The sequence below is a fragment of the Lemur catta genome, chromosome 18 (assembly GCF_020740605.2).
Source record: "Lemur catta isolate mLemCat1 chromosome 18, mLemCat1.pri, whole genome shotgun sequence".
NCBI lineage: Eukaryota > Metazoa > Chordata > Mammalia > Primates > Lemuridae > Lemur > Lemur catta.
Window position 1 is genome coordinate 33,358,856 of NC_059145.1, and position 27,614 is coordinate 33,386,469.

Below are 27,614 nucleotides of genomic sequence, written 5' to 3' on the forward strand. Positions count from 1 at the left end.
CCAGTAAATGCTAGGTCTGGTGTTTGTGTCCGGGTTTGACTCCAAAGGCCTTCATCTTTCCATTTTATTAAGTTGTCATAGTAAGTTTTCTACTTTTTATTGATTATACAAGAAGACATTTGGGTACAGCATATTCTATTACTTCCAACTTTAGTACTAAAAACATAATCTTTTTTTTATAGGTACTTAAGTGTCTTAAATGTTTTTATACTTTCGTTTATAATGTAAGCATTTAGTTTGTGGAAATGCACAGTCCTAGACATACTTCTTAGTGTAACATAGGAGTTAAGACAAGTTGAGTATAAGCCCAAATTCTTAGGAGAGTGTTTAAGCAATTTAGGTTGCCTAATGTAGCATCCCTAATGTTTACAGGATTGCAGCTTCCTTGTCTGCCTGTGTAATTCCAGATCCTCCATTGCTGAAGGAACTGGTAAATGTAGACAGCTGGTTTTAATTTTTTGTCAGAGAATAAGTATCTATTTTGCATGTCACAAAATAAGATATCCTTGATGCCTTTTTTCACTTTATTTAAAGTTAGGTTAACAAACCCACAAAAATATAAGAAGCTACATTTAAGATAGAATAATCTTGAAATTAAAAATGTTTTTTATTTTAGCACTTTTCCAGCCATTAACTCCAGGCTCTCGAGAATTTGAAGATGTTTTAAATATTCTCCATTCATCTTACCTTGAACCAACCTCAGTATCAAATTTTAACTACAAACGTGCTTGCTTGATACATAATGAGCTTTTGGAAAAGGAGGTATGTTTTCAGTTGTACTTACTGTAAGACTGTTTTAAGAACCAGTTAACTTCCTGGGGGGAAAATCCTTTTCTTTAAAAATACTAAAGTTTTTAGGGAAACCAAATTATGAAGGGGAAAAAAAGTTTTAAATAACATATTTTTTTCCCAAAACGTTACTGTAGCACTGTGTTTATCTGCTATGAAGTGTAATTATGTAAAAAACTTTTTTTTCTGCAAATGAGAAACACAAGGATAGCTTATTGTAAATAGTTTAATTGCAAATTCATAATGCCTTTTGCTCTTTGAGTACTGTACATGTTCATTTAATTAAATGCTGAAATTGGAAGATAATTAGTGGGATCAAATGTGTGTTTCTTTAGGATATGCTTAATTTTTTCAACAATTATTGCCTGATGGCTAGATTATGTTAATATAATCAGTAGAAATTCTTATTTAAAAAGTGTGAATAAAGGGGAACATTGAGAATGTTAGTGAACTTAAGTTTTATGCACAAATTAGAATATTCTTTGAATTTTCATTTAGGAAAAGGTAGTACAAATGAGATGTTTAGAAATATTTGATGTGTATTGCTTTCTATTGGACATGAAATACTATTAATTTCATGTTGTTTACAAGTTGGTTAGCTGAGTACTACCAGAATTTTTTAACTTTGAAAGGATTCCTAAGGGCATTAATGTTACTGGCTCCCAGGAAAAATTAAAAGCTTGATAGTTTGATGTGATTTCACAGTATGATAGGGATTATTTGTTAATTTTATATGAAAATGTAGTCTGCAGATTCATTAATTATAATACTGAAGAGCAGTAATGGCCTGAATACTGATTATTAAATGTTAGGTATTTCATATTTTGAATGTATATCTATTTGTATCTAAATATGAAAGCCAGCAGTTTAGAGTACTTACAGTTCAGAGTACCCATGTTACTCGTTTATCCTTTAAATATGTATGGAGTATATCTTACATGCTTGGCATTGAGAAAATACAGTTAAAAAGAAATGAAACATTTTTCTTTTTCCTAATTGAATTTATAGTGTAGAAGCTGGTCATTCAACAGATTTTTTAAACCACCTGCTAGATGCAGTATACCATATTAAGTAAAATAGGAGATGCAAAGATAACTAAAACATGAACTTATAATCTTTGGGAGAGTTGAAGTGTGGTAAAATTTTAATAGAAATTTTTGTTGTAGTGTTCATCAATTTTAACACTAACTGCTTGTATGTCTATATTGTATGGTCAAAGAGCCAGTTAAAATGAGGGAAAAATGGAAGGACAAAGTACAGGGAGAGAAGAGATAGTTTCTACTTTGGTAGCGTTGGATTTCTTGGAAAACATAATCACATGCTAAACTAAGGAGTTGTTATAGATTTAATTTTATTTAGTTTACAGAAAAGCGAAGAGAACTGAAGTTTGATGGTCGTTTAGATAAAGAACTTTCAGAATCCTATGCATTTCTGATGGTTGATCGATATCAGGTGAGTTAACCTTTGTTATAAAAAACAATTTGAGGATATTTCCATTGTAAGTTCCTAGTTTTATAGTTCAGTAGTATAGTTGATAATTGTAACCATTTGTTGATATATAAATGGAAGAAATGATTCAGTGGGGCAAAGCATTTTATTGTTTTGTAATTTTTTTTCAAATGTACTCATTTTTTTCTCTGACCAATCCTATTTTCTTCCCTTAGAACATGCTTAATAATTAATACTTTTTCCTTTTATTAAAAAACCATCTTTTATATTATTGATTACATGTACTTGGAACTATTTTTCCCCCTTTTAATTGAAGATGTTTAGGTAGAGTTACATTCTCTTTAAATATTCTGCTGGTTCTAATTCTCCCCAAAAGGGAATGGTTCTACATGTAAGTGGCAGGAATTCAGAATATCAGTCACGCCTAGCATAAAGAAAAATGCATTCTGGGCCGGACGCGGTGGCTCACGCCTGTAGTCCTAGCACTCTGGGAGGCTGAGGCGGGTGGATCGCTCGAGGTCAGGAGTTCGAGACCAGCCTGAGCAAGAGTGAGACCCCCGTCTCTACTAAAAATAGAAATAAATTATCTGGCCAACTAAAAATATATATAGAAAAAATTAGCCAGGCATGGTGGCGCATGCCTGTAGTCCCAGCTACTCGGGAGGCTGAGGCAGTAGGATCAACTTAAGCCCAGGAGTTTGAGGTTGCTGTGAGTTAGGCTGATGCCACGGCACTCACTCTAGCCCGGGCAACAGAGCGAGACTCTGTCTCAAAAAAAAAAAAAAGAAAAATGCATTCTGGATATGGTTATTTTGAGAATATGTTGGTTTCATTTAGTTATTTAGTTATAAACTGGAATATATATGAAATTTCTATAATGTAAAATATATTATAGTTTAGAAGCTTTTATTTAAAACAAGTTTGCAAATTGTCTTTCCATGTTTTTGATGTTATCATTGCAAGATGAAACAATGTTTTGTTTATTTAGGTTCAAAGCATATGTGAAAAAGGATTACACGTAGGCCAGTCCAAAATAACAATTCTTGGCAGTCCTTCCATGGGTAATCTTTTTTCTTTTACATTTATATTTACCTACTATTAAGTTGCTATTTAAAAACATACTATCTCATGTAATTTTGCTGTATCCTTATAATTAAATTCATGTGTGCTTCCCAGAAAAGGAGACTAGTCTCAGGTTCTTAAATATAAAACCAGTTTTATCTTTTGTATCTGATTTTGCATACTTCAAATTGATCAAAGATCACCTTTTTATAAAGTATCTTATTCTAGTTCTAGTGATTTTGAGAAATGTAATTAGTTTCATGTTTTTTCTGATTTTATTTTTGCTTTGGTTAAAAATCAGCTGTCCTGGCCAGGCGCAGTGGCTCACCCCTGTAATCCTAGCACTCTGGGAGGCTGAGGCGGGAGGATCGATTGAGCCTCATGAGTTCGAGACTAGCCTGAGCAAGAGCAAGACCCCATCTCTACTAAAAATAGAAAAACAATTAGCCAGTCAACTAAAAGTAGAAACAAAAAATTAGCCGGGCATGGTAGCTCGTGCCTGTAGTCCCAGCTACTCGGGAGGCTGAGGCAAGAGGATCGCTTGAGCCCAGGAGTTTGAGGTTGCTGTGAGCTAGGCTGACGCCATGGCACTCACTCTAGCCTGGGCAACAAAGCAAGACTCTGTCTCAAAGAAAAAAAAAAAATCAGCTATCTTTATTGTCCTTACATTTCTTTAAAAAGGTTTCTTTTATCTATAGGTTGAATATTTGGATTTTTATGTATTCATGTCCTACTTATTCAAATTAAAATTCTTTAATTTTTCTTTATTTAGGTATCTATCTTTCTAAGTATGCTGATTTATTACAAGCTAATCCTTTGGAAGCAGGAGCAATGGGTGATGTTGTTATTTTTAAAATAATGAAGGTAATTTAAACTTTTATATTTCACATATCAAAGACAACATTTGATTTAGATTTTAATTTTAGATGATACCAAGTCTTTAGTTTGATTAAATTAAAAGTCTGTGCTTGCTGATGTTTGGTATATAAAGACACTTTTGAGAGTGGTTTATTTCCCAAGTTTGATTTAAGCTAACTGTATTTTTAAGAGTTTGTTTGCTTTTCCAAAGAATGGAGAGGGTAATATAATTTATGTTGGTGAAGAGTATTGTGAGCAGAATTTCTGTTTACTTGTTATTAAACAAATTCAAATGACTTTTTTTAATAGTTAACTTTTTCTTACTGCTTCAATGTTGGTAAAAAGTGTTGGGTGCTAACTTTATTACCAGGTATTAAAGGGAAAAAAATGGTTGGTATGGGTAATCTATATTCAAAAAAGTATTCTGTAATATTAATGTCATATAGTCAATATTTAGGTTTAGGTAGACACTTAAAGGGTTTTCTTTATTTTAGGGTAAGATAAAGAGTGTATACGACCCCATGGGTGTAAAAAATTTGGAATCCATGTCAAATAAAAGTGCTTTGGACCCCACGCCTAAGCACGAATGTCATGTGTCGAAAAATGTCAATAGGATTACATCACTTTTGGCATACAGAGCCTATGAACTTACTCAGGTAGGTGCCTGGATCCATTTTAATGTTACAACCGCATATCATTTGTTACCAAATCCTTTAAAATATCTCCCTTTCAATTCCCTCTGCCACCACACCAGTCTAGACTCTGGTTTCTATTTACCACTGCCAGACGCCACGTCTGTCACTATTGTTTGTTCAGTGTTTCTGAGGTAGCTCAGAAACATACAGTAGCTCCTCAAGCCCACAGAGTAATAGTCAGACTCCTTAGTCTAGCTCTTCTTGCCTGTAGACTGTGACTTCCAGCCTGATTTTTATATGATCACTGCCCTCAACACACCTCCTTTTATTTAGAAACCTTGGCTTTTCCTGGCCTAGAAAGACCTCCTTCCTATCTAATAAAATACCACTCATCTTTCAAGGTAAAGTTGAAGCTCCTTGAAATATCTTAATTCATTAACATTTTGTACTATTGATTTGATATTTTCTATTTTTATTAACATTTTTTAAGATGCAAACTTTGAATTTTTTAAGCTTTATAATTGATATATAGTAAATTACACATATTTATAAGCATAATATTTGAATTTTAGTTTTTTTTTTAATGAAATTTGAATATAAAGTAATGTTACTCTTTTTAACATATAAAAATGCATATATCCAAATGGATTATATGTGAAAAGTAGTGATGTTAATCTCCCTGGAAATGTTCTTTCTTTAATTTTTATTTTATTTATGTCAAATAAAATTGATTTCTTGCTCCTTTTTTCTTAAAGAGTCAGTGGGGAAGGCCTGTTGGGGTTTTTAGCAAAAGTTGTATTCACCAGAGTCGTCTGGAACTGATAGATTTGCTCACTTTCTGTACAGTAGTAGTATTAGATGTGAGGTCCATTGGTTTATCTAGAAAGACTTGTAAACTGGCTTTATGTTTCAAAAAAATTCCTAGGCATTTTTAGAGCAACAGCAACATTATTGAAATCAATGGTTTCCCAGGGGAACGGACTTTGAAGGGTAATCTGCTTTTTAGAAACTCAGGCACTCTTTTTATTTTTTTGAGTCAGAGTCTCGCTCTGTCACCTAGGCCAGAGCATAGTGGTGTCATCATTGCTCACTGCAACGTCAACCTCCTGGGCTTCAGCAGTTCTCCTGACTCAGCCTCTCAAATAACTGGGACAGCAGGTGCATGCTACCATTGCCTGGCTAATTCTTGTATTTTTTATAGAGACTGGGTCTTGCTGTTTGTTGCCCAGGCTGGTCTCAAACTCCTGGCCTCAAGCAATCCTGCCTCAGCCTTCCAAAGTGTTGGGATTTCAGATGTGAGCCACTGTGCTCTCACTTTTTAAATGAAAATCACTAGTCTGCAAGTCACAAAACCCTAGCCTAATGAATGTGGTGAGGTAAAGGGGGAAAGGCTGATGGATAATAGGAAGAGGATCAGCTACCTTTGTCACCTATGTTTGTATTCTTTTCCTTTGCTGCTTTGTTTGCAGTTGGAGCTGAATGTGTTTTTCATTTGAAATAATAAGCACGATGGTAGTTAGGTTTGAGTGAGATTGTGTTCTTACTATTTTACTTTTTGTATTAGTTGACTATTCTGGGCTGACCTGGGAACTTAGGCTCCATTTGTAATATTTTTATTAGGAAATCTGTTGGATGTTGCCAGTGGTCAGCTCTTCAGAAGTAAACTTCTGGAATACCTAGTAGAACACTGGGATCCTGCTACTGATAGAAGCAGAATGTTTTATATCACAAAATGAATAGAAAGTGCAAATTAGTTAAATTGACAAGTGGAGTTTAAAGATGTTTTTTGTCAGAGGTATAAATGATTTTGTATTTCTCAAAAATCAGGCAGATAAATACAAGGTTCTACTCTGTACTTCTCTTGCCTTCTTAAAGAAGTTAATTTTGCATTTTCTTATTTTTAGTATTATTTTTATGAGTATGGCTTTGATGAGTTAAGGCGAAGACCAAGACACGTTTGTCCATATGCAGTTGTGTCTTTCATTTACAAAGATGATATACAAACTCTGAAGTTTGTGACTTCCTCAAGGTAAGACTTAAGAGTTTTAGACATCAACCAGAGTGATAGTATATTACAGATCCTATGCTGCTGAGTTGGGATGAACACTTTGTTTCCTTCCCATTTTTTTTAAACTTCCCTTGAAATCCGTTGGATACTTAAAATGTTTTTGATGACTTTTAAAAGGTCAGTGTGAAGAATAGTTTACTATGTGGAAATATAAACTAAAATTTACTTAAACCTCATCTGGTTAACCTCTTTTTCCTGGTATTGAAGGTTTATGTAGTTGACTAAATGGCAGTTTTTAAAAGTGAAATTTTGTGTATTATTAGGACATTAAATATGAAATGTCCAATTTCGAATCAAAAGTTTAGTTTATTATATCTCAAGCAGTATAATTAATCAAAGTATGCACCTAAACTATCAACACTGTTTTGCCATCTTACTGGTAGTTTGCTTATGCCAGCAGCGAAGAAGCCTGGAGAGCGAGTGGCAGTGAAATCACGGAAGACATTTTCCACAGCTTGTTGAGAATTGAATGTTTTTCCTTGCAAAAAATGGTCCGAAGCCTGGAAGAAGTGGTAGTCAGTTGGTGCAAGGTCTGTTGAATACAGTGAATGACAGAGTTTCCAAGTCCAGCTTCTATAGTTTGAGCAGCGTTGTTTTTTTGCAATATATGGTCTTGTGAGAGGATTGGTCTGTCTCCATTGACCAATCTCAGCTGCTTAATCACAAGCATCCTCATCATTTCATCCAGTTGGTTGCAGTAGACATCCGCTGTAATCGATTGACCAGGTTTCATGAAACTATAGTCAATAATACGAGTGCTGGACCACCAAACAGACACCATTAGCTCGTTTTGATGAATATTTGGTGTTGTACTGTGTTTCAGCACTTCATCTTTATCCAACCATTGTGTGAAACACCTGTGATTGTCAACAAGAATCCATTTTTCATCACATGTAATAACATGGTATAGAAATTATTCACCTTTATGTTGTGACAGCAAAGAAAGGCAAGCTTTGAGATGATTTCTCTTCTGATGCTCGATGCTCATTTAATTCTTGCAGCATGCATCAATCCAGCATCTTTACCTCCCCATTTGTTTCAAATGGTCCAATATTATTGGAATAGTAATTTTAAACCTTGCTACTAATTCATATGTAGGTTGAAATGAATTCGCTTGCACTACAGCTTGGAGCTCATCACTATCCACCTTGGACTCGGGTCACCCACATGCCTTGTTTTCAAGATTAAAATCACCAGAGTGGAACTTCTCAAACCATCGATGTACTGTGTGTTCGTTAGCCACATCCTTCCCAAACACTTAGTTGATATTTTGAGCTGTCTGCCCTGCCTTGGTTCCACAATAGAACTCATTCGAAAATAACACGGATTTTTGACTTACCCATGGTTTCACAAAAATGGCTCTGAAAAAACAATTTGAAAGATAATCATAAGCCAAAATGTGCATTTGAAAGAATGAAGATGTGCCTTCACAATAAAAAAAACAAGAAGTGTCAAAGTGAAACGTCAGATATGCCAACTGTCAAACTTAGTACTTAAGGAAAATTGGACATTCCATATTTAGTAACCTAATAACTCTCCTGGAACTGGAGAACTTCTATAAAGGATGCCTCTGCCCCACCTCAGACCATTTAAATTAGATATTTAGTAGGCATCCTAGGCATTGGTAGTTTCTTAAAGCCTCCAGATGATTCTCATTTCTAGTGATTTTTAGCTAGTGTTGAGCACTCTGGTGATTTCTTATAAGTGCCAATATAAAATGACCAAATACAAAGCAATCCCTTGTGATTCCAGAAAATGTCTTAGCCAAATGGAGTAAATAAATTTACAGGGATGTATGTGAAATGGTCAAATGTCTGCTGATATTTACTTTGAGTACCTATACATATTTAAAGTCATGCATGATATCTATTATTTTAGAAATACTGCTATTATAAAAAGCCACATATCATGAAACATTTATATACATTTTTAAGGTTGGCCTATCAGTTTCCCAGATCAGATTGTCTTCTATTTATGTTATTTGAGATATCACACTTTCTTTTTCTTTTTTCTTTTATATTTTGCATGCAAGGAGAGATGATGCACTTTTTTGATGTCAGTGAATAAGCCCTGGAAACCATCTACAGCCATAAGTGCCAATTCGCATAATATCAAGACAAACTTTTTTCATATTTTTCTGGCTCTAAATTTATGATCCCCATGATATATATACATTTACTATCATGTTTTTCATAAGTGATCTTTAAAAGACATCTAGCAGTTGTAATTATGACATCATATCCCCAGAAATAATGACTGTTAATTTTCTTTGCCTCCTCTTTGGTTCCATCTGTTGACCTCCATATCATTTCAGATGAGGATTATTGAACATCCATCCTTGTACCTTGAATACACCATGATTGCTGTGCTTCATGGCCTCTACATTTGCTTTTCCCTTTCTTTCCCCAATTATCAGTATAATTCATTCCTGTACTTCCTTAAAGGTGACCTTATCATTGAGGCTCCCCTGATTTTTCTTTTTAACTTCTGTCTCTCTCCATAGCACTTAAAACCAGGATTGCCCATATATACTTTTTGATTATTCTGTCTTCTTCATTAGACTGTAAATTTTGTGAAGGCAGGGACTTTGTTCTGTTTATCCCTGTAATCCTGTTACCTAGAATTGTACCTGATAATAGGAGCTTAGTAAATATTTATTGAATGATAAATGAAAATATTTAAATATATATTGAGGTGTCTTCTAGTCTTATCACCAAAATAAAGTAATTGATAGAGACTTTAATGGACACTATTTCCTCTTGATTGATATTTTTGGAAGAAACAGCTCCCTTAAATTTGGGCAAAGTAAGTACTTCAGTTTTCTCTAAGTGGACTTGGATTTATTAGATTTTGTAATGAGTAATTCATTTGTTCTTCCTACTTTTAGGAAGGATTTAATTCTCTTGTGTAGTATGCCATTAAAAATATCACTTACCAAAGTCTTAAATGTTAATTTCCATGTTATTACCAATTAGTAATGTTTTTCTTTTTCTTTTAAAAATTTATTTGTAGATCTAACAGCTTTAACGCAGATAGAAACGTAGGTAAGATTCTTATATTTCTTTAGTGTTATACATTGAAAGAATAAATACATATAGTAAAGGATTAATGTGTTTTATTTTTATAATGAATGAAAATCTGCAAAATATGAGAGAGAATGAGGCTATGCTATAATGTAGCATCAACATTTCATTTCTGAACATTAAGGTCTCCTTTGAGAAGCTGCTAAGACCAAAGGGTTTTAGCACTTTAATTGGAAAAGGTATTAATAAAACATAAAACAAGTTTCATAATACAGCCTTTTAAAAATATTAAATTCATCAGAGGCGTAGTATTTAGAAGAAAATTAGAGAAGATTAAAAGTAATATTGACATTAATTATCTTTAAGTTTCTCCATAATGAGAAGATGATGAATAGAAGATATGAGACATTGTGGGCGTTCATGTAGTCAACTAGATCTAATATAGTCTGGGGGGGGGGGTGGGCAGTGGGAAATAAGAGAGCAATAATTATATTGTCTTTGTTCCTCAACTTTCTGATATTGATGTTTAGACAGATAAACTTGTTACTCTTTGAAGCTAGAACGATTTTGTAGGGGAAAAGATACCTGAAACTAAAATCTTAGTATTTCATCTTCTATAAATAGAAATGTCAGTTTTGTTTGTTTTCTTTTAAACCTTATTGCTAGATATTTTCCCTCTCATTTCTAGTAAATGTATATTTACTTCTTTGGGCTGCTGAGAGACTGAGCTGTGTCATTATTCTTTTTATTTAGATAAATATAACTATACCTTGTGGAAAGGACAGCTTTTAAATAAAGGAAAGCTTCTGTGTTACATTTCTCTGAGGTCAGCCACTCGTGCTTTTTTGCCTATCAAGCTGTAAGTATGTTGAAAGAGCAATTCCTGGTTGCTAATTGTATCAGTTTCTTTAGCTTTTTATCCCTTATTTCTTTTTCATATTTAAATTTTATATTGGTCCATAAGAACTTAAATATAAATATTAGTTTGTTTTCAAAAGGTTGATTTGATAACTTTAGAATTGGCGTTCTGAATTAATTGGCAGCATGAACCCTGTACTTCTCTGTCTTGATTTGAGGATAGGCTAGTCATATACGTTTATGGTATAAAATTTTTTCTTAGTAATTTTAAATCTGAAAAATAATTTTTCAAAGTTTTGTCCTAATTAGATATATTTTTCATTTAGCAATTTGAATATGATAAACTTAAAAATTACCAGTTCTTTGTTGGAAAGAGCTTTGATGTGGTACGTTAACATATATACAGGCTGTTTTCAGTCTTTTTTTTTTTTTTTTTTTTTGAGACAGAGTCTCGCTCTGTTGCCCGGGCTAGAGTGAGTGCCGTGGCATCAGCCTGGCTCCCAGCAACCTCAGACTCCTGGGCTTAAGCGATCCTACTGCCTCAGCCTCCCGGGTAGCTGGGACTACAGGCATGAGCCACCATGCCCGGCTAATTTTTTTTGTATATATATTTTTAGTTGGCCAGATAATTTCTTTCTATTTTTAGTAGAGACGGGGTCTCACTCTTGCTCAGGCTGGTCTCGAACTCCTGACCTTGAGCAATCCACCCGCCTCGGCCTCCCAGAGCTAGGATTACAGGCGTGAGCCACCGCGCCCGGCCTGTTTGCAGTCTTATGCAACATGTGTTGGGATAGAAAGGTCTAAAATGACCCTTTGCTACCAACACAGTAAATATAGGCCTTTGTAAATGTTTGAAGATGAACAGTTTATTCTTGAATTGTCTTAATAAAATTGCAGCCTTTTAACTTCTGGGTTAAGGATGGAAGGTTGGTAATATTGCCAGGCTGTTTATACATCTGGACTTCCCATATCAAATCCTCTTTAGAATAAGGTGAGATATTAATAAATATGCCCTTCTGTTTGCCATCAAGTATGTTTTTTTTGTTTGTTTGTTTGTTTTGTGTATGATAACACTGCTAGAGTTAAAAATAGAGGTAAGGCAAACATAATTTTTCAATTTTCTTTCAGTCCTGAGAAATTAGATATTGAAATAGTCATGAGTATTGATCATCTGAAACAGAAAATCCCTCCAGCACTGTTTTATAAGGAAACATACTTAGGTCCAAATGAAGGTAAAGTAATTTAATTTTACTAAAAGATATAAGAAGCAGATTTCATTTAGATATTTATTATGTATTTTTTATCTTGTCAGTTTTGAAGAATGGAATGTATTGCAGCCTTTATGAAGTTGTAGAAAAGGCAAGAATTGGAAATAACATGGAGAGTTTACAGCAAAAACTAGAGAAAGAAAAACTTGTGAGTGAAAGGTTTTAAAGTGTTCCTCATTCTTCCTTATAAATGTGCATATTAATAAGTCATCATATTCATATTTCAGTTCATTTTATTTTTGCGTCTGAATGTACCACAAGGTCTCTGTCTTTGTGCTACCTTTAACAGTGTTTACTATGGCCTCTGGTACTTTTTTTTTTTTTTGATATCAGACCTTGAACAGACCAGTCTTCCCCATAAGTATCTTTATTGCACTTTCTGATTATGAATGTGATAGTCACCAAATATTTTTTTGAGTATCATTTTCTTATGCAGGGTATATAGTTTAGTAAAGAATGAAAAAAGACTCTTGTTTTCCTGTATTATACAGACTGATGAATAGAGCTATTCAGATAGATGTGGTTTGTTCCAGTAGAGACAGTGGCATATTTGAAGATCCAAAAAGAACAAGGAACTTGATGAGGTTGAAGAGATAAAAGAACACTAGAGTAGTTGTGGGCCAGTAGTAGTGATCTATGTCTTGCAGTTTCATTCAGGCAGTGTTCAAATGTTTGGGAGTTTGGACTTGATCCTAAGAGCAGTAGGTTTTGAAGGATTTTAAAGGAAGTGAGATGAGGCTTTGAATGTGTATATAATATAAGGTCTGTATTTTGAAAGTTTACCATGGTTACTCAATAGAGAATACATTGAAGGGAGGAGATAACATAGGAAATTATTACATTAGAGGATGTTCGTGAATTGGATAAGAAAGGTAAGAATAACGATGTAAGAAGAGACTGATTTAAGGGATATTGACAAGGTGGTATCCAATTTAATAGATATTGAGTATATGTAGTTTGGATAGAGGGATTGGGTTAGAGCTCAGATTGTGATGGGTTGAGGAGTGAATGGAAAATGAATATGAATATCAATATGTATGGTTTAGCTGAAGGAGGGGAGGTGGTTGCAGAAGCTGTTTCTAGGGTTACTTTTCTTTTAACGTGAGATAGATGAGATCATGTTAAAATGTTAGTGGGAATTCCAGTAGAGAGGGAGGAGAACTGTTTGGCACCAGTGTACCATTTAATACAAGCTTTTCAACAGTTGACTTTTTACTTCTCACTTTGTTGAGCATCAATTTCCAGGTAGTCAAATGGAGATTTAATCAGTGATTTTCAAAACTTGTGATTTCAGTTTTAATGGCTACATAGAATTTCATTGTTTGTGTGTATATGTGCTTAGTCAGTCTCTTATTTATAAATTGGACAGTTAGATTGTGTACAAAACCTATAGGCAGAGTTATAAAATATGTAAGAATTTTTGACCTATGGCTAGAATCCTTTGGGCAAGGTGTCTTAGAACTCTCTCTCTCACTATATATGAACATAATTTTTTGTTGATGTTTACATTTCTTGTGTTCTTCTGAAAGCCTGACTATAATACAAGTATTCCTTATGATCAAAATATATTTACTCTCTTAGTTCGGAAAGTGAAAGTTTAGGTAGTAGGTTTGGATATGAAGAGATCCTGAGTTATTCAAACTGTTTGGTTCTTCTTGTGTTTCAGAGAGTATTTAGAGTTTGGCCAGTAAGGGGTTTATCAGAAAATTACAATATCTGTTCAGTTCCTAATAGTGAGAGACAGAATAGGAAAGATAGTGGCATTTTGTCCTTACCTGACCAAGTATTATATTATGTTCATGGGGGACTGGGTCTTCCTATAATCAAGAAGTAAAATCCTAGATCCTAAAGGGCATTGGCATCCACAAGGGTATACTACCTAAATCTAATGTACCTAATTATTTTGTGTGGCTATCTCTTTTCCAGCAAACTTCACTGGGGATTATCCTAACTATAGCTACTTTCTTCCTCGTTCTCATGATAGTGGGAGGTGCACTGGGGAATGAATGTTGGGTTTTTAAGAATTTTATCCGGGGCCAGGTACAGTGGCTCATGCCTATAATCCTAGCACTCTGGGAGGCCGAGGCAGGAGGACCACTCAAGGTCGGGAGTTCAAGACCAGCCTGAGCAAGAGCGAGACCCCGTCTCTACTAAAAATAGAAAGAAATTATCTGGACAGCTAAAATTATATATATAGAAAAAAATTAGCTGGGCATGGTGGCGCGTGCCTGTAGTCCCAGCTACTTGGGAGGCTGAGGCAGGAGGATCACTTGAGCCCAGGAGTTTGAGGTTGCTGTGAGCTAGGCCAATGCCACTGCACTCTAGCCCGGGCAACAGAATGAGACTCTTGTCTCAAAAAAAAAAAAAAAAAGAATTTTATCCGGAATATGCACACACGGTATTCTGGATCAGAGACAGATTTTGTGCATACTTCACAGTAAGTAATAAATGTATTGGCTCTAATTTGCCCTAATCCTTACTCCCTAGAGCAGTGTAACAAGAGACAGGTTACTTGTTCTATGAGTAGCTGCATACTCCATAGGTAAGGGATACAGACAAATGGTTTGTCTTTGCTTATACAGGGGAAGGAGGCCACTATTTACCTTCCCTCCTGAAAGTGTCTCCTTGAAATGTAATGAATATTAATTCCAACCCTTTCATATATAAATAAAATCTCTCTAGGAGCCAGTTAGCCCTCTTGGACCAAGAAACATCTCCAAATTCCTGAGAACTCATTCCACTTTGAAATATAAATACCTAGGGAGATAGCTTTCCAGTCATCTTGGCATCTCAGGACTTAACCTAAGAACCTATCTGTGCTTTTACCTCTTGGCCTTCTTGCTCTACCCACTTGATGCTCTCAGGGAGATAAGGGAAGTTTTATTATCCTTGTGGATCAGAGCAATTAACTAGATAAATGGCTACAGATCTAATTTTTAAGGTATGTAAGTAAAGAGTAAAATATTTGTGGGGGAAATGAAAGCAAACACTCTCTTTATATCATATACATTTCTGCATATTAGGAGGCTCAGGCTTTTTGCAGGAGCACTGAGAAATCCAGGGAAGTTTTATTTTCCTACAAGGGAGATCATAAACTAAGTAAAATTATATTGAGCTCTCTTTTGGCTTGTGGGAGGTTAATTCTTTTTTTTTTTTTTTTTTTTTTGAGACAGAGTCTCGCTCTGTTGCCCTGGCTAGAGTGAGTGCCGTGGCGTCAGCCTAGCTCACAGCAACCTCAAACTCCTGGGCTTAAGCGATCCTACTACCTCAGCTTCCCGAGTAGCTGGGACTACAGGCATGCGCCACCATGCCTGGCTAATTTTTTCTATATATATTTTTAGTTGGCCAGATAATTTATTTCTATTTTTAGTAGAGACGGGGTCTCACTCTTGCTCAGGCTGGTCTCGAACTCCTGAGCTCAAACAATCCACCTGCCTCGGCCTCCTAGAGTGCTAGGATTACAGGCGTGAGCCACCGCGCCCGGCCAGGAGGTTAATTCTTAAAGCTGACTTTAATATAAAAAAGCAGGAGAGAGACTTATCCTTAAGTCTAAATATTATCTCTACTGTGAACATTCTTTTACATTTCTCCTGATGTACATGTACAAGACTTTCTCTAAGTATATCTCTTGAAGTAGAATTATTGAATCAATATATGCACATGACTGGCTTTACAAGAATTAATGCCCTGTTGTTTTAAGCAGTTGTACCCATTTATACCCCCCAATAGCAATGAGTTCCCATTTATTCACATATTCACAAGTATTTGGTATAGTCAGACTTAGGCAAAAATTGGCCAAATCTCATAGGTATAAAATAGTATTGTGATTTTAGTTTGTATTTTTCTGAAATGTAAATTAAAAGTAAATTTATTTCTTGTAATGTTAGTGCCTATTCATGTCTTTTGCCTGTTTTTCCTTTGAGCCTTGTGTTTTCTTACTATTAATAATTTGAGGGGTTTTATATATGTTCTGGATATTAATAGTTATGTGTGTTACACATCTTTTTTATGATTTGTTGTTTGCCTTCTTACTTTATTCATTGTTTCTTGAAGAATAGGTCTTCTTAACTTTAATGTAATCATTGAATTTCTCTGCTTGAATGGCAAATACTGTTTGTGTCTTCTTTAAGAAATCTTTCCTTACCCCTAGATCATGTAGATAATGGCCTATATTTTCTTCTGAACGTGTTAATGATTTTGCCTTTGACACTCAAGTCTTTTTTATATGCAGTAAGTCCTTAAATAACATTGTTTCATTCGATGTCATTATAACATTGATGAGAAAAAAAAAAATCAATTCCCAGCCGAGGCTACTCTCTGTGTGGTGTTTATATGTTCTCATGTATGTTAAAATTGGTTTCATTATACATCGTTTTGCTTAAGCTGCAGTTTCCAAGAACCTATAGACAATGTTAAGTGAGGACTTACTATATATAGTTTTGTTTTTTGTTTTTGTGTGGTGTAATGTAGGGATATTTATTATAAGGAATTGGCTCACACAGTTACGGAGGCTGAGGTCCGAAGATACGCAGCCAACAAGCCTGAGACCCAGGAGAGCCAATGGTATAGTTTTTGTCTGAAGGCAGGAGGCTCATGTTTCAGTTCAAGTGTGAAGGCAGGCAGGAGAAATTCCCTCTTTTTAGGAGTAGAGTCTGCCATTTGTTCTAGTCAGGCCTTCAACTGATAGGATGAAATCTATCCGCATTAGGGAGAATGGTCTGCTTTACTCAGTCTGTGGATTTAAATGTTAAATTCATCTAAAAATACCCCCACAGAAACACCCAGAATAATGTTTGACCAAATATCTGGGCACCCCTTGGCCAAGTCAAGTTAGCATATAAAATTAAGCATCACAAATGATACTTATCCCATAAACTTAACAAAGTGAGTTGTATTTATAGTTTTTTCAGTATTAAACTACCCCTGCATTGCTGTAGAACACCCCTGCCCCCTTAAGCAAATTGCTGGATTGGGCCTGTGAATGTTTTATTTAGGAATTTTGTATCTGTGATGATGAGTGAGATCGGCCTGCAATTTTGCTTTGTCATATCATCTCTGTCTAGTATTTGTATGAAGGTTATACTAGCTTCTCAGTATGAGGTAGGTAGTGTTTCTTCTTTTTGCAAGAGATGGATGTGTAAATGATTATAATAACGTATTCTTTGCATGTTGAGTAGCATTTAATTGCAAAACTGTTTTCTTTTGTAGATGGATGATTTTAAAGTATTGATTCCATTTTTTTAATAGTTAAAGAACATTTCAGGTTTTCTATTTTTTCTTGGGTCACTTTCTATATGTTATGGTTTTATTTATTTGTTTTTTAGTAATTTGTCTATTGTAAGCTTTCAGATTTGTTGGGATAGAATTATTCATATAGTCTCTTTTTAGTATCTGCTGTCAGTACTTTTACATGTTATTTTCATTATGCTTTACCTTATTAGTTACTTTCACCAGAGGTTTGCCTATTTTATTAGTCTTAAGAACCAAATTTTATTTTTGGCCCTTTCTGTTATATTTTTGTTTTACTATTTTATTTCCACTGTTAGTTTTAACTTCTACTTTTTTGAGGCATATTTTGTTACTTAAGTCAGAAAAATGGTCAATGAATGCTCACTTCCAAGTACTATTTTAGTACTTAGTACAGTTCCAAGTACTGTTTTAGCACTGCACTACCTTGTGCAGTGGCATCATCATAACTCACTGTAACCTCAAACTTCTGGGCTCAAGCAATCCTCTTGCCTCAGCCACCTGAGTAGGTGGGACTACAGGTGTGTGTACCATGCCCAGCTGATTTCTTCTATTTTTAGTAGAGAAGGGAGGGTCTCACTCTTGCTCAGGCTGGTCTCAAACACCTGACCTCAAGTGATCCTCCTGCCATGGCCTCCCAGAGTGCTAGGATTACAGTCATGAGCCACCACACCCGGCCCATTTTAGCCATTTTAAAGTAATTTTAAAGTATACAATTCAATGGTTTTTCTTAGTAGATTCACATTGTTGTGCAACCATCACCACTATCTGATTCCAAAACATTTGCATTACCCCAGAAAGAAACCTCATTCATACCCATTAAGCATTCATTCTGCATTCCTTCCTCCTCCCAGTCCCTGATGACCACTAATCAACTTCTGCTCTATGGATTTGTCTATTCTGGATAGTTTTTATAAATGGAATCATGCAATATGTGGCCTTTTGTGCCTGGCTTTCTTTTCACTGAGCATGATACTTTCAAGGTTCGTCCATGTTGTAGCCTGTGTCAGAACTTCATTCCTTTTTATGGCTCAGTATTATTTTATTGTTTCGATAACATCACATTTTGTTCATCTATCAGTTTCCACTTTTTGGCCATTATAAATAATGCTGCTGAATGTTTGTTTATAAGTTTTTATGCAAACGTGTTTTCACGTCTGCCAATTATTTCTTTAAACATTTCTGGTTTTTTTTATCTATACCAATCTTTATTTTAAGTAACACATACTATCCAGCTGGCTGGCATTTAAAATGAGAGAAATGTAATTGCACATAAATTGTATTAAATGATTTAGCTTTAGGTAATATTAAAATTTGGTAAAGTTTGTATTATAATTTAAATTGTATATGTGTGTGTGTATAGTAACAATTATGGAAATAATAAAGTAGGAAGGCCATTGGCAAAATATATGACATGCATGCAACAATATATGTATTGTCTATTTTTATACTCTTACAAGATTGGGGTAGTATTTTTATGACAAAAAAGAGAAGGTTAAGAAATTAAGCAATCACTATAAGACATTTAAAGGAATAAAATATGGTATAAAATAATTATTAGTTAAAAGGACTAAATGTGAATGGAAAAAGGTGAAAATAATCTAATAACTAATCCTTTAACAAGCTCTCAATGTAGACCAACCTCTGGAAAATAAAACCAAATGGAAAATAAAATTTAGAAATCATATATGTTACTGGATTTGAAATATTTTAAAAATTACAGTAGAATATTCTGTAAGTAATTTTAAATCTTGTTCAAATTGGTATTTGAGGGAAAAATTACAAGATGTAAACAAAGAATTAAGTGATAATTGAGGAAGAAATTGTAAATTATTAAAAAATTTTACTCCCACCTACATCCTAAACATTACAGGATTTCATTACTTTTTTTCCCTTTTTTTTTTTTTTTTAAGAAAAGCAAAATAAGTATGGTTCTGTTTATTTAAACATTTCATAAGTATTTTATATGTTGCATTTGACAATTCCAGTTTGAAGCCTTTGGGTGTTTGAATCTGTTTTTTCTGCTGAATCTCACTTAATATTATCTTATTTCCTTCCAAGCTTAGTGATTTAAGATTGTGAGCTCATTGTATGCTTTTTTATACATTTTTTTGTACCATATTTCCTATAATGTTTTCTGAAAAGTCAATAGAATAAAGTAACAAAAATCCATAGATTGGATTAATATTATTTTCTGAAGGGGAACATAACAGATACAATAGAGGCAGCAGGAGCACAGTTTCCAGGTTCTCCCCCCCCTCCCCCAAGAAGGTGTTTCTTTGGGCTGAACCCGCACACATAACTGTCAGACTCTACTTCAGTAATATTTCTGGGTATAGCTTGCCTGTACTCCATGGGTTTCTGGAAACATTAAGGCTCCTTTAAAGTACAAGAGTCTTTAGGCTACTAAGTAGTGGGATTTATAAAACATGGTATTTGGAGTGGGTGACAGGTTAAGGGATCTAATTGGTTTTCCTCAGTGAACACAGAACATGAAAATCTTATTTGTACTTCCCAACTTTTTGTTTTAACAAGCAGGAGTTGGGCAAAATGTTAAAAGGGATGTGATATATAAAATATTTTGGATAAAAAGTATTTGTGTCTGAAACAAAAATTTTGCAGATATATTATATATGTCCACTTGTGTACACTACAAGAGACATACTGTGACTATAAGTGGAAAAAACAAAAATTTTGCAGATAGATTGTCCACTTGCATAGACTACAAAGAGACATGCCATGGTTATAAGTGGTAGCCATAAGGCCCACTTAAGTGTCTTGCAGGGCCAATACTATGTGTCACTTATCAGTATGATGCCATGGCTATAAGTGGTAGCCATAAGGCTCACATAAGTGTCTTGCAGGGCCAATACTATGTGTCACTTATCAGTATGATGCAGATCCCACCTTGGCCCAGGGATTTCCAGGAGACAGGGCCACCTCAGCACAGATGTAACTTTTAGAAACCTTAAAACGAAGCTTACCTTTACAAGAATAGCTTAAACTCATATTAGGAAAGAAGCACCTGGGGTAACTGACCAAGATGGAGACCCCTCCTGGTCAGTTGGTCATCTGACCTCCTGACTGTACCTCACCCATGCCACCAGCCTGCTTCTGCTATCTGTCTTATAAGAGCACTGCCAGAGTAAACTGCTTGAGCATCAGGTGATATCAAAGACTCATTTTTGGCACAGATGAAACTGAAAGGGAGAAGTTGCCCCTGTGGGCTGGTCAACTAGGATCACCTGAAACCCCCAAACATATTACCATTTTACTTCTGATGTTCCAACAATGTTTTTATTAAATGTGAGTTAGTAGCACAGTTACTTTTTGCCCTTTAAATTATTAGTTTTTATACAGACTTCGCTTATTGGAATTGTTTTAGGAATTTAGGTAGGACAAGTTTTCTTTCAGAGTTCAGTTATCATTTTGTTTTCAGTTGCTGTGCTCAGTTTCTCGATTACTCAAAAACATTGTGAAACTATTGCAGTAGCCCCTGAAATAAAGTTTGTTGCGTTATATTGTTTTTTTTTCCAACTCCTGCACAGTGCTGTCAAGTCTTTGTTGTTGTTGTTTTAAGGAAACAGTCCAGCTCAAAAGGGTACAGGACATTCTGAGTAACCTGGAATTCTTGTCTTTTTACAGTCTGCCCTATGATCTTTCTTTCTAGACTTGTCCTATACGTTTATCCTAGTCTGTCCTCACCCCTTTGCCAGTCATAAGTACTGTGATGCTTGCAAACTATCATATCATAACCTACCTTTGTTCATGATGTTGCCTCTACTGAAATGTCCTTCCCACAATCTTAGGCTCTTATCTGTATACGCATCCTTCAAAATCCACCTTCGATACACTTTCAGTAAACCTTTCCTGACCATCTTTAACTACCATAAACAAACTATCTTTTTTTGCATTCCTGTTGGAACTTTTCTGTCTTATGTAATTATTGGAATTTCTCGTGTTACTCTCTGCCCAATTTATAAACTTTTCAGGATCAAGGACCTTGTGTTGCTTGTCTTTGAAGTTATCTCTGGCAGGACAAATTGCCTTACATGTGAAAAATGTTCATTAAATATATGTGGAATTCGTCTTCAAAGGCAGTGTTTCAAAGCATGTTTTATATCCAGCATCCAGCACATTGCTTTGGCAATTGAATAACATGTCTGTGAATTGATGAGGAAAATATTTGAAGTCTTTAGTTTGGTCCTTGTATTTTAGCTTCAGGGAAAAATTAACAAGTTGGTTTCACAGTTAATTAGGGGAATTCTTTCAGTAACATTTTTTCATTAAAGTTAGGGAAACTAAGGAATTTTTATTTGATTAGAATCCTATTAATCAGTAGTGAGTTGGTGGAGTTTTTAACTAATTCAGTAGCAATATTTTTCCTAAAAAGATGATTAAGAACTTTTTTTTCTTTACAATTAGTAGAAAGTGCTGTGTGTCTGCCTTATAGTAAGTAATAATAAAGCAGATACAACTTCTTCCCTCCCCCAAAAATGCAGGTTCTTGTTAAACCTTTGGGAGACCGAGGATTCCTTTTTCTTCTCTCTCCTTATCAGATGGTTTCTCCATATGGTAGGTGGTCTCTTTAATTTTTATAATTGTTTTTAACTTTTTAGTTAAAACACATTGCTAATGAATTTGGCTTCTGTTTTTTAGAACATCAGACTGCCAAGTCTCGGGTCCTGCATGCTTTGTTTCTATTTCAAGAACCTAGAGGCATAGTTACTTGTAAGTTCTTTGAATATCTAAATCTAGTTACTTACAGATACCCATATTTATTGAAATTTTCCAGATAACTCACTAGACATTTTGGCTTTCTTATATTGTGTTTTGGGAAATACTAGAGGTATTAAGAGGCATTAGCAATATAAAACAAATTCTATGACTTGATTTTTTTTTTTAACTATGAAAAATTATTTGGGTCTCACCAGTGCTCTCACTAATAAAGTTTGATTATAATTATTACAGTAGTATAGCTTAGTTTATGAGGGTTTTATATGATTTTTTTAGCTTAACATTCAAATGTTAGTGATTACCAAGTTAAATGTTAGGTCATTCAAAATTAATAAGAATTTTTGGCACTAATGTAAGAGAAAATTTGTTATTCACCTTTTCTAAGAATGAACTTTTATATTAAGGTAAAGTTCCCACGAATGGGTTTCACTGTTGGATTAAGGATGAGTTTCTTAATTGTGGCGACTCAGTGTCTGTGTGCTTGTTCATGTGAAGTTAAAGTTGCTACTTTATAAGAGGAAGGAGTGACATTACTGTCATTTGTAGGACTGTTTTGCTTGGAGCCTCAGATCTTGCCCTGCCTCTTCCTTTCTCCTTACATTTTTCTTGCCACCATTTGAATTGCCTAGCGGCAATAGAAAATGAAGATCTTCAATGAGTGGGTGTTTTTTCCTTTAAAAATATGTTCTGTTCTTTCATTTTTTTGGTTTCTTATTGGCCCATTTTAGGCTCCTGGATTTACAAGCATGCTATCCATGTATTTGCAATGTTACATATATGTATTAGGATACATACTCGTTTGGTTCAACATTAATGTATAAATGTTACACTTCTTTGGCAATACTTAGATCTATATTTGGTTAGTTTCTTGATTGCTAACATGGTTTGCTTTTTTTTGTTTATTTACAGCACAAAAAGGTTCAACCAATGCAGCACCACAGGAGAGGCATGAGAGCATGCCAGATGTATTAAAAATAGCTCAATTTTTACAATTTGCTTTGATTCAGTGTCGAAAGGAATTCAAAAATATAAACACTATAAATTTCCATTCTGTTGTTGAAAAGTATGTAAGTGAATTCTTTAAGCGAGGTTTTGGTTCAGGTAAACGAGAGTTTATTATGTTTCCATATGATTCACGATTAGATGATAGAAAATTCTTATACTCGGCTCCAAAAAATAAATCCCATATTGATAATTGTTTGCATACTTATATTTTTCGGCCTGAAATGTATCAGTTACCTATTTGTAAATTAAAAGAGCTATTTGAAGAAAATAGAAAACTTCAACAGTTTAGTCCACTTTCAGATTATGAAGGTCAAGAAGAAGAAATGAATGGTACAAAAATGAAATTTGGAAAACGAAATAACTCAAGGGGTGAAAGCATTATACCTGGAAAGCAAAGGTCATCTCATTCTTTGGATTACGATAAAGATAGAGTTAAAGAATTGATTAATTTAATTCAGTGTAGGAAAAAAAATGTGGGTGGGGAGTCAGACACAGAAGATATGAGAAGCAAAACTGTCTTGAAGAGGAAGCTTGAGGATCTACCTGAAAATATGAGAAAGCTCGCCAAAACGAGTAATTTATCTGAAAATTGCCATCTCTATGAAGGTAAAATATCAGATTACTCTTATAATAACATCCCAAAATATAATAAAGTAGGTCTGTCCTTTCTTAGAGTACAGGGGCTTGCAAATTGAAGCCTGATGGCCAAATCCAGCGTGTCCCTATTTTTATAAAGAAAGTTGTATTGGAATACAACTATACCCGTTCATTTATGTGTATATAGCTGCTTTTATGCAATAGTGGCAAAGTTGGGACAGAGACTGTGTGGCCATGAAGCCTAAAATATTTACTCTCTGGTCCTATACAGGAAGCACTTGCCAACTCCTGCCCTGGTACATCAGATTTTTGAATTGTTTGATTTAGGCTACTATGACAAAATAAAGTATGCTCAGCTGTTATCTTATGAATTCAAGCTCTTGTCCTTTTATATTCCTTTATTTTTATAATTGGAGAAGTACTACTTGAGAATATTGGGAACTTTTAGGATGGTGCTAAATGAAAAGAACCTTGTGAATTTGAAAATAAGATTTCTTAGATGCATATACACATTCTTTTTTACCCTAGGAATCCAAGAATATCTTTGGCCTTTTTTTCCCCTTTGTTTTGTTTTAGTTGACAGAAAAAGAAATGGGATATGGTTAAGTGTGTTTGATTCAATATTGCAAGTTAGCTAAAGCATTTTTATCTAGATTTTTTTTTTTTTTTGAGACAGAGTTCTTGCTCTGTTGCCCCAGCTAGAGTGAGTGCAGTGGCATCATCATAGCTCACTGCAACCTCAAACCCCTAGGCTCAAGTGATCCTCCTGCCTCAGCCTCCCAAGCAGCTGGGACTACAGGCACGTGCCATCATGCCCAGCTAATTTTTCTATTTTTAGTAGAGATGGGATCTCGCTTTTGCTCAGGCTGATCTTGAACTCCTGACCTCAAGCAATCTTCCTGCCTAGGCTTCCCAGAGTGCTAGGATTACAGGTGTGAGCCACCATGCCCAGTCTATCATCTAGATTTTTAAGGTCTTTTCATTGCTAGTCCATAAGCATGAAATGAGTTCTTTTGCACTCAGGGAACTTTGATGTAGAATCTGCATTTTATGCTGCTGCTGTTATTGATTATGGTAGATCTGAGTATTCCTACGTTTCTTACTGAGCAGTTTTACTTGGCTCTTTTCAAATTCAGTGTGTCTCTGTCAGATCAATGTCCTTACTACATTTTGGTCTCTTAGCAATCCACATTTGTATCCTCACTTTCCATTTATCTGCTTTCCTTTACATCTTTTATTCTTGTGCTAGTCAACATACTAACTGTGTGTTTAATTAAAATGAAAAATACATTTCAATAGTGACATAACTGCATTAGATAGTACAAATAAAGAACATTTTCATCATTGCAGAAAGTTCTATTTGACAGTGCTATTGTCTGCAATAACTGTCATGGTTTTTTCTTTACCTGACCTCTTTTTCTTTCCAGTATTGTCATCTTTGTCTATAATCTTATCTCCTTGGTGGCCTTCCTGGCTTATTACTTTCTTACACTCATTTCAGTATCATGTTCTTCTGAACATTGCTTTGCTGATTTGCTACCAATCTCATCTTTTGTACTTGCCTTTCAAGGCTTTGTTACAGACTGGCCATATCCAGCCACGTTTCCCACCCTTCTCTGACATGCTCATCTCTCTCCCCCTACCTAGAGTATGTCATGGTCAGTCCTCTTTTTCTCTTTTTTCCTGAAGCATCTTCCATTTCTCTCAAGCCTTATATCTTTGCAGTTCAGCACTCTGCTCAGCTTTCTGGCCCTTCTGCTCCTTGATGGTCTCCTTCTTTTTTAGCTTATGCTGAAGTTGTGACCTGTGCTAAACCTGTTAACACTTAGTTATACACACTATCTTACACTGTTGACCCGTCTCTTCTGAGTTTAAGTGCTCACTGTGTGTGTTAGGTGCTTTAGATATATGAACTCATTTAGCTCTCAAGTGTTAGGCATTATTATCCTTATTTTGCAGATGAGTAAGCCATCTCAGATAAGTTAAATAACTTTACCTAAATATGTAGTAAGTGGCAGAATCCACGCTTCAACTCAGTTTTGACTGACTCCAAGGCATTGTTCCTAAATTGCTATACTTCCTAACATGGAGCACATACTAGGCACCCAATAAATAAGATAATTAATTTTTGGTACTATTTTAGTTGGTAGTTGACTAATTCTATGTATGTGAAAAAATAGTTTTGGATGAAAATCAGGCTTCATCAATAATTAAAATGGTGGGAAAGCCATGCTAATTGTCATAGACAAAAGGAGAAATGGGGCAGGGAAAGAACGGTATATAGATTAACTAGAACTGGTGACTGTGAGACTTGCATTTCTAGATGTTTCTCACTCATTTCTTTTTAGTCATTTTGCACACTTTGTTTCTGAAAGTAGAGATTTGAAGGTTGGATTCTAACTTATACCCTGATCATGATTTTTGGTGAACCTGCTTGTTTTTAAGAGGTAACTGCCTAAACCCCAACCCACACTTTTAACTTTAACATCAGCTTTTTTGAGGTTTAGTTTATAAACAATGTATCCATTTTAAGTACACAGTTTGATGAATTTTGACAGCTGTGTAACTACCACTCCAATATATAGAATATTTTTATTCCCAGAAGTTCCCTTGTGTTCCTTTGTAGTTAACCTCACTCCATTACTGATCTGCTTTTTGTCTTGCTCTATAATTTTATATAATTAGAGTCATGTAGTATGTATTCCATTGTTTCTTTTATTTTTGCTATGGTACATTATACCCTCCCTCAATAGAAGTCCTAAGGTCTACTTAGGCTCCACCCAATTTCCACCCCTACCCTAGCATTAAAGACATGGCTTTCTGAACGCAAGTTGCTCCCTTTGCAAGTTTTTAAATATATTGGTTGTATACATTATCTAGATTTATATCTGCTTGGAGCCATGTCTTAATATGTTTTCTCTCATAGTGCTTTTTGTTTTTGGTGTAAGTTTTGCAAAGATTTCTTCAGGATGATTCTATGTCTCTAATATCCTAGCTTTATTATGAATTTAAATAATCTAGTCATTCGAGATACTGCTTAGATTTTAAGAATGTCAGCCAATGCCTTAAGGACAAAATATAATAGGTATAGAGAAGATAGAAATCAAATTATGTCTTTTTTTTTTTAAGTCGATTTTAGTATAATTTGCATATCCTCCTAAGAATTGGCAAAATAGCAAGTGCAAATGTTTCATCTGTTGTGAAGCATCTCGTTCACTTTGGGATTTTGGTGGTAGAGTTTAAGGTAACTGTAGTATGGTTATTAACATATATTTTCCGTATTTGACAACCTGATACATGAGTTCATTTTTCTGTTAATAGAATGCTTAAATGAAAAATAACTTTTATTTTAGAGTTAATTATATTTAGAAAGTAAGGGATGGATGTATTTGTAAAATCTATAAAATTTAAGTCAGTTTGGTTGAGCTCATGGCCGTAAATGTGTTAGGATAATGAATTTTTTAGGTAAATTTGATTGAAAAAATTTTTATGCCGGCTTTCAAGCTTAACTTCAAGAAATGACTTTTCTGTCTTTTTTCTCAGAGTCTCCACAACCTGTTGGGTCACTTGGGCATGATGCTGACTTGAGGCGGCAGCAGCAGGATACCTGTAGCTCCGGGATCACTGACATCCATAAGTTCTTTAATTGGCTATCAGAAACACTAGCAAATGCACGCCATTCTGATGCATCCCTGACAGACACAGTCAACAAAGCCTTAGGATTGAGCACTGGTGATGCCTATGAAATGCTGAGGCAAAAATATGAGTATGAGTTGAACTCTACCCTAGATAAGAAAGAATTTGAGCAGCCTACTTGTGTAAAAATTGAAAATGCACATTTTAAGGGTATTCAGAGTCCACTGCTAGAAGTTGATACAGCATCTTTAAAGTATCCTGTTGCTATTTCTACCAGTGACATGGACACTGACCATAAGCTACATTTGAAAGAAGTAAGCATATGTTTTTTGGTTATCTTTGCTTTTGTGAGTGTATGTGTGAAAGAGATGATGTGGGGATG

General features: G+C 34.8%; 1 protein-coding gene across 8 annotated transcripts in view; it reads left to right on the forward strand.

Moving 5' to 3' along the window:
- The window catches only part of TASOR (transcription activation suppressor), a 49,635-nt gene that overhangs the window by 8,226 nt on the left and 13,795 nt on the right, over positions 1 to 27,614 (forward strand). For 7 of the 8 annotated variants that reach the window (XM_045530835.1, XM_045530833.1, XM_045530838.1 and 4 more), the window contains exons 2-15: positions 617 to 762; positions 2,149 to 2,241; positions 3,227 to 3,299; positions 4,073 to 4,164; positions 4,653 to 4,814; positions 6,698 to 6,822; positions 9,874 to 9,905; positions 10,638 to 10,743; positions 11,871 to 11,974; positions 12,055 to 12,158; positions 21,760 to 21,832; positions 21,917 to 21,988; positions 22,904 to 23,605; positions 27,140 to 27,546. In XM_045530835.1, coding sequence (XP_045386791.1) covers positions 617 to 762; positions 2,149 to 2,241; positions 3,227 to 3,299; positions 4,073 to 4,164; positions 4,653 to 4,814; positions 6,698 to 6,822; positions 9,874 to 9,905; positions 10,638 to 10,743; positions 11,871 to 11,974; positions 12,055 to 12,158; positions 21,760 to 21,832; positions 21,917 to 21,988; positions 22,904 to 23,605; positions 27,140 to 27,546 — 2,291 coding nt within the window. The remainder of the gene's footprint in view (positions 1 to 616; positions 763 to 2,148; positions 2,242 to 3,226; positions 3,300 to 4,072; positions 4,165 to 4,652; positions 4,815 to 6,697; positions 6,823 to 9,873; positions 9,906 to 10,637; positions 10,744 to 11,870; positions 11,975 to 12,054; positions 12,159 to 21,759; positions 21,833 to 21,916; positions 21,989 to 22,903; positions 23,606 to 27,139; positions 27,547 to 27,614) is intronic. The other variant, XM_045530837.1, reaches the window with a different exon arrangement.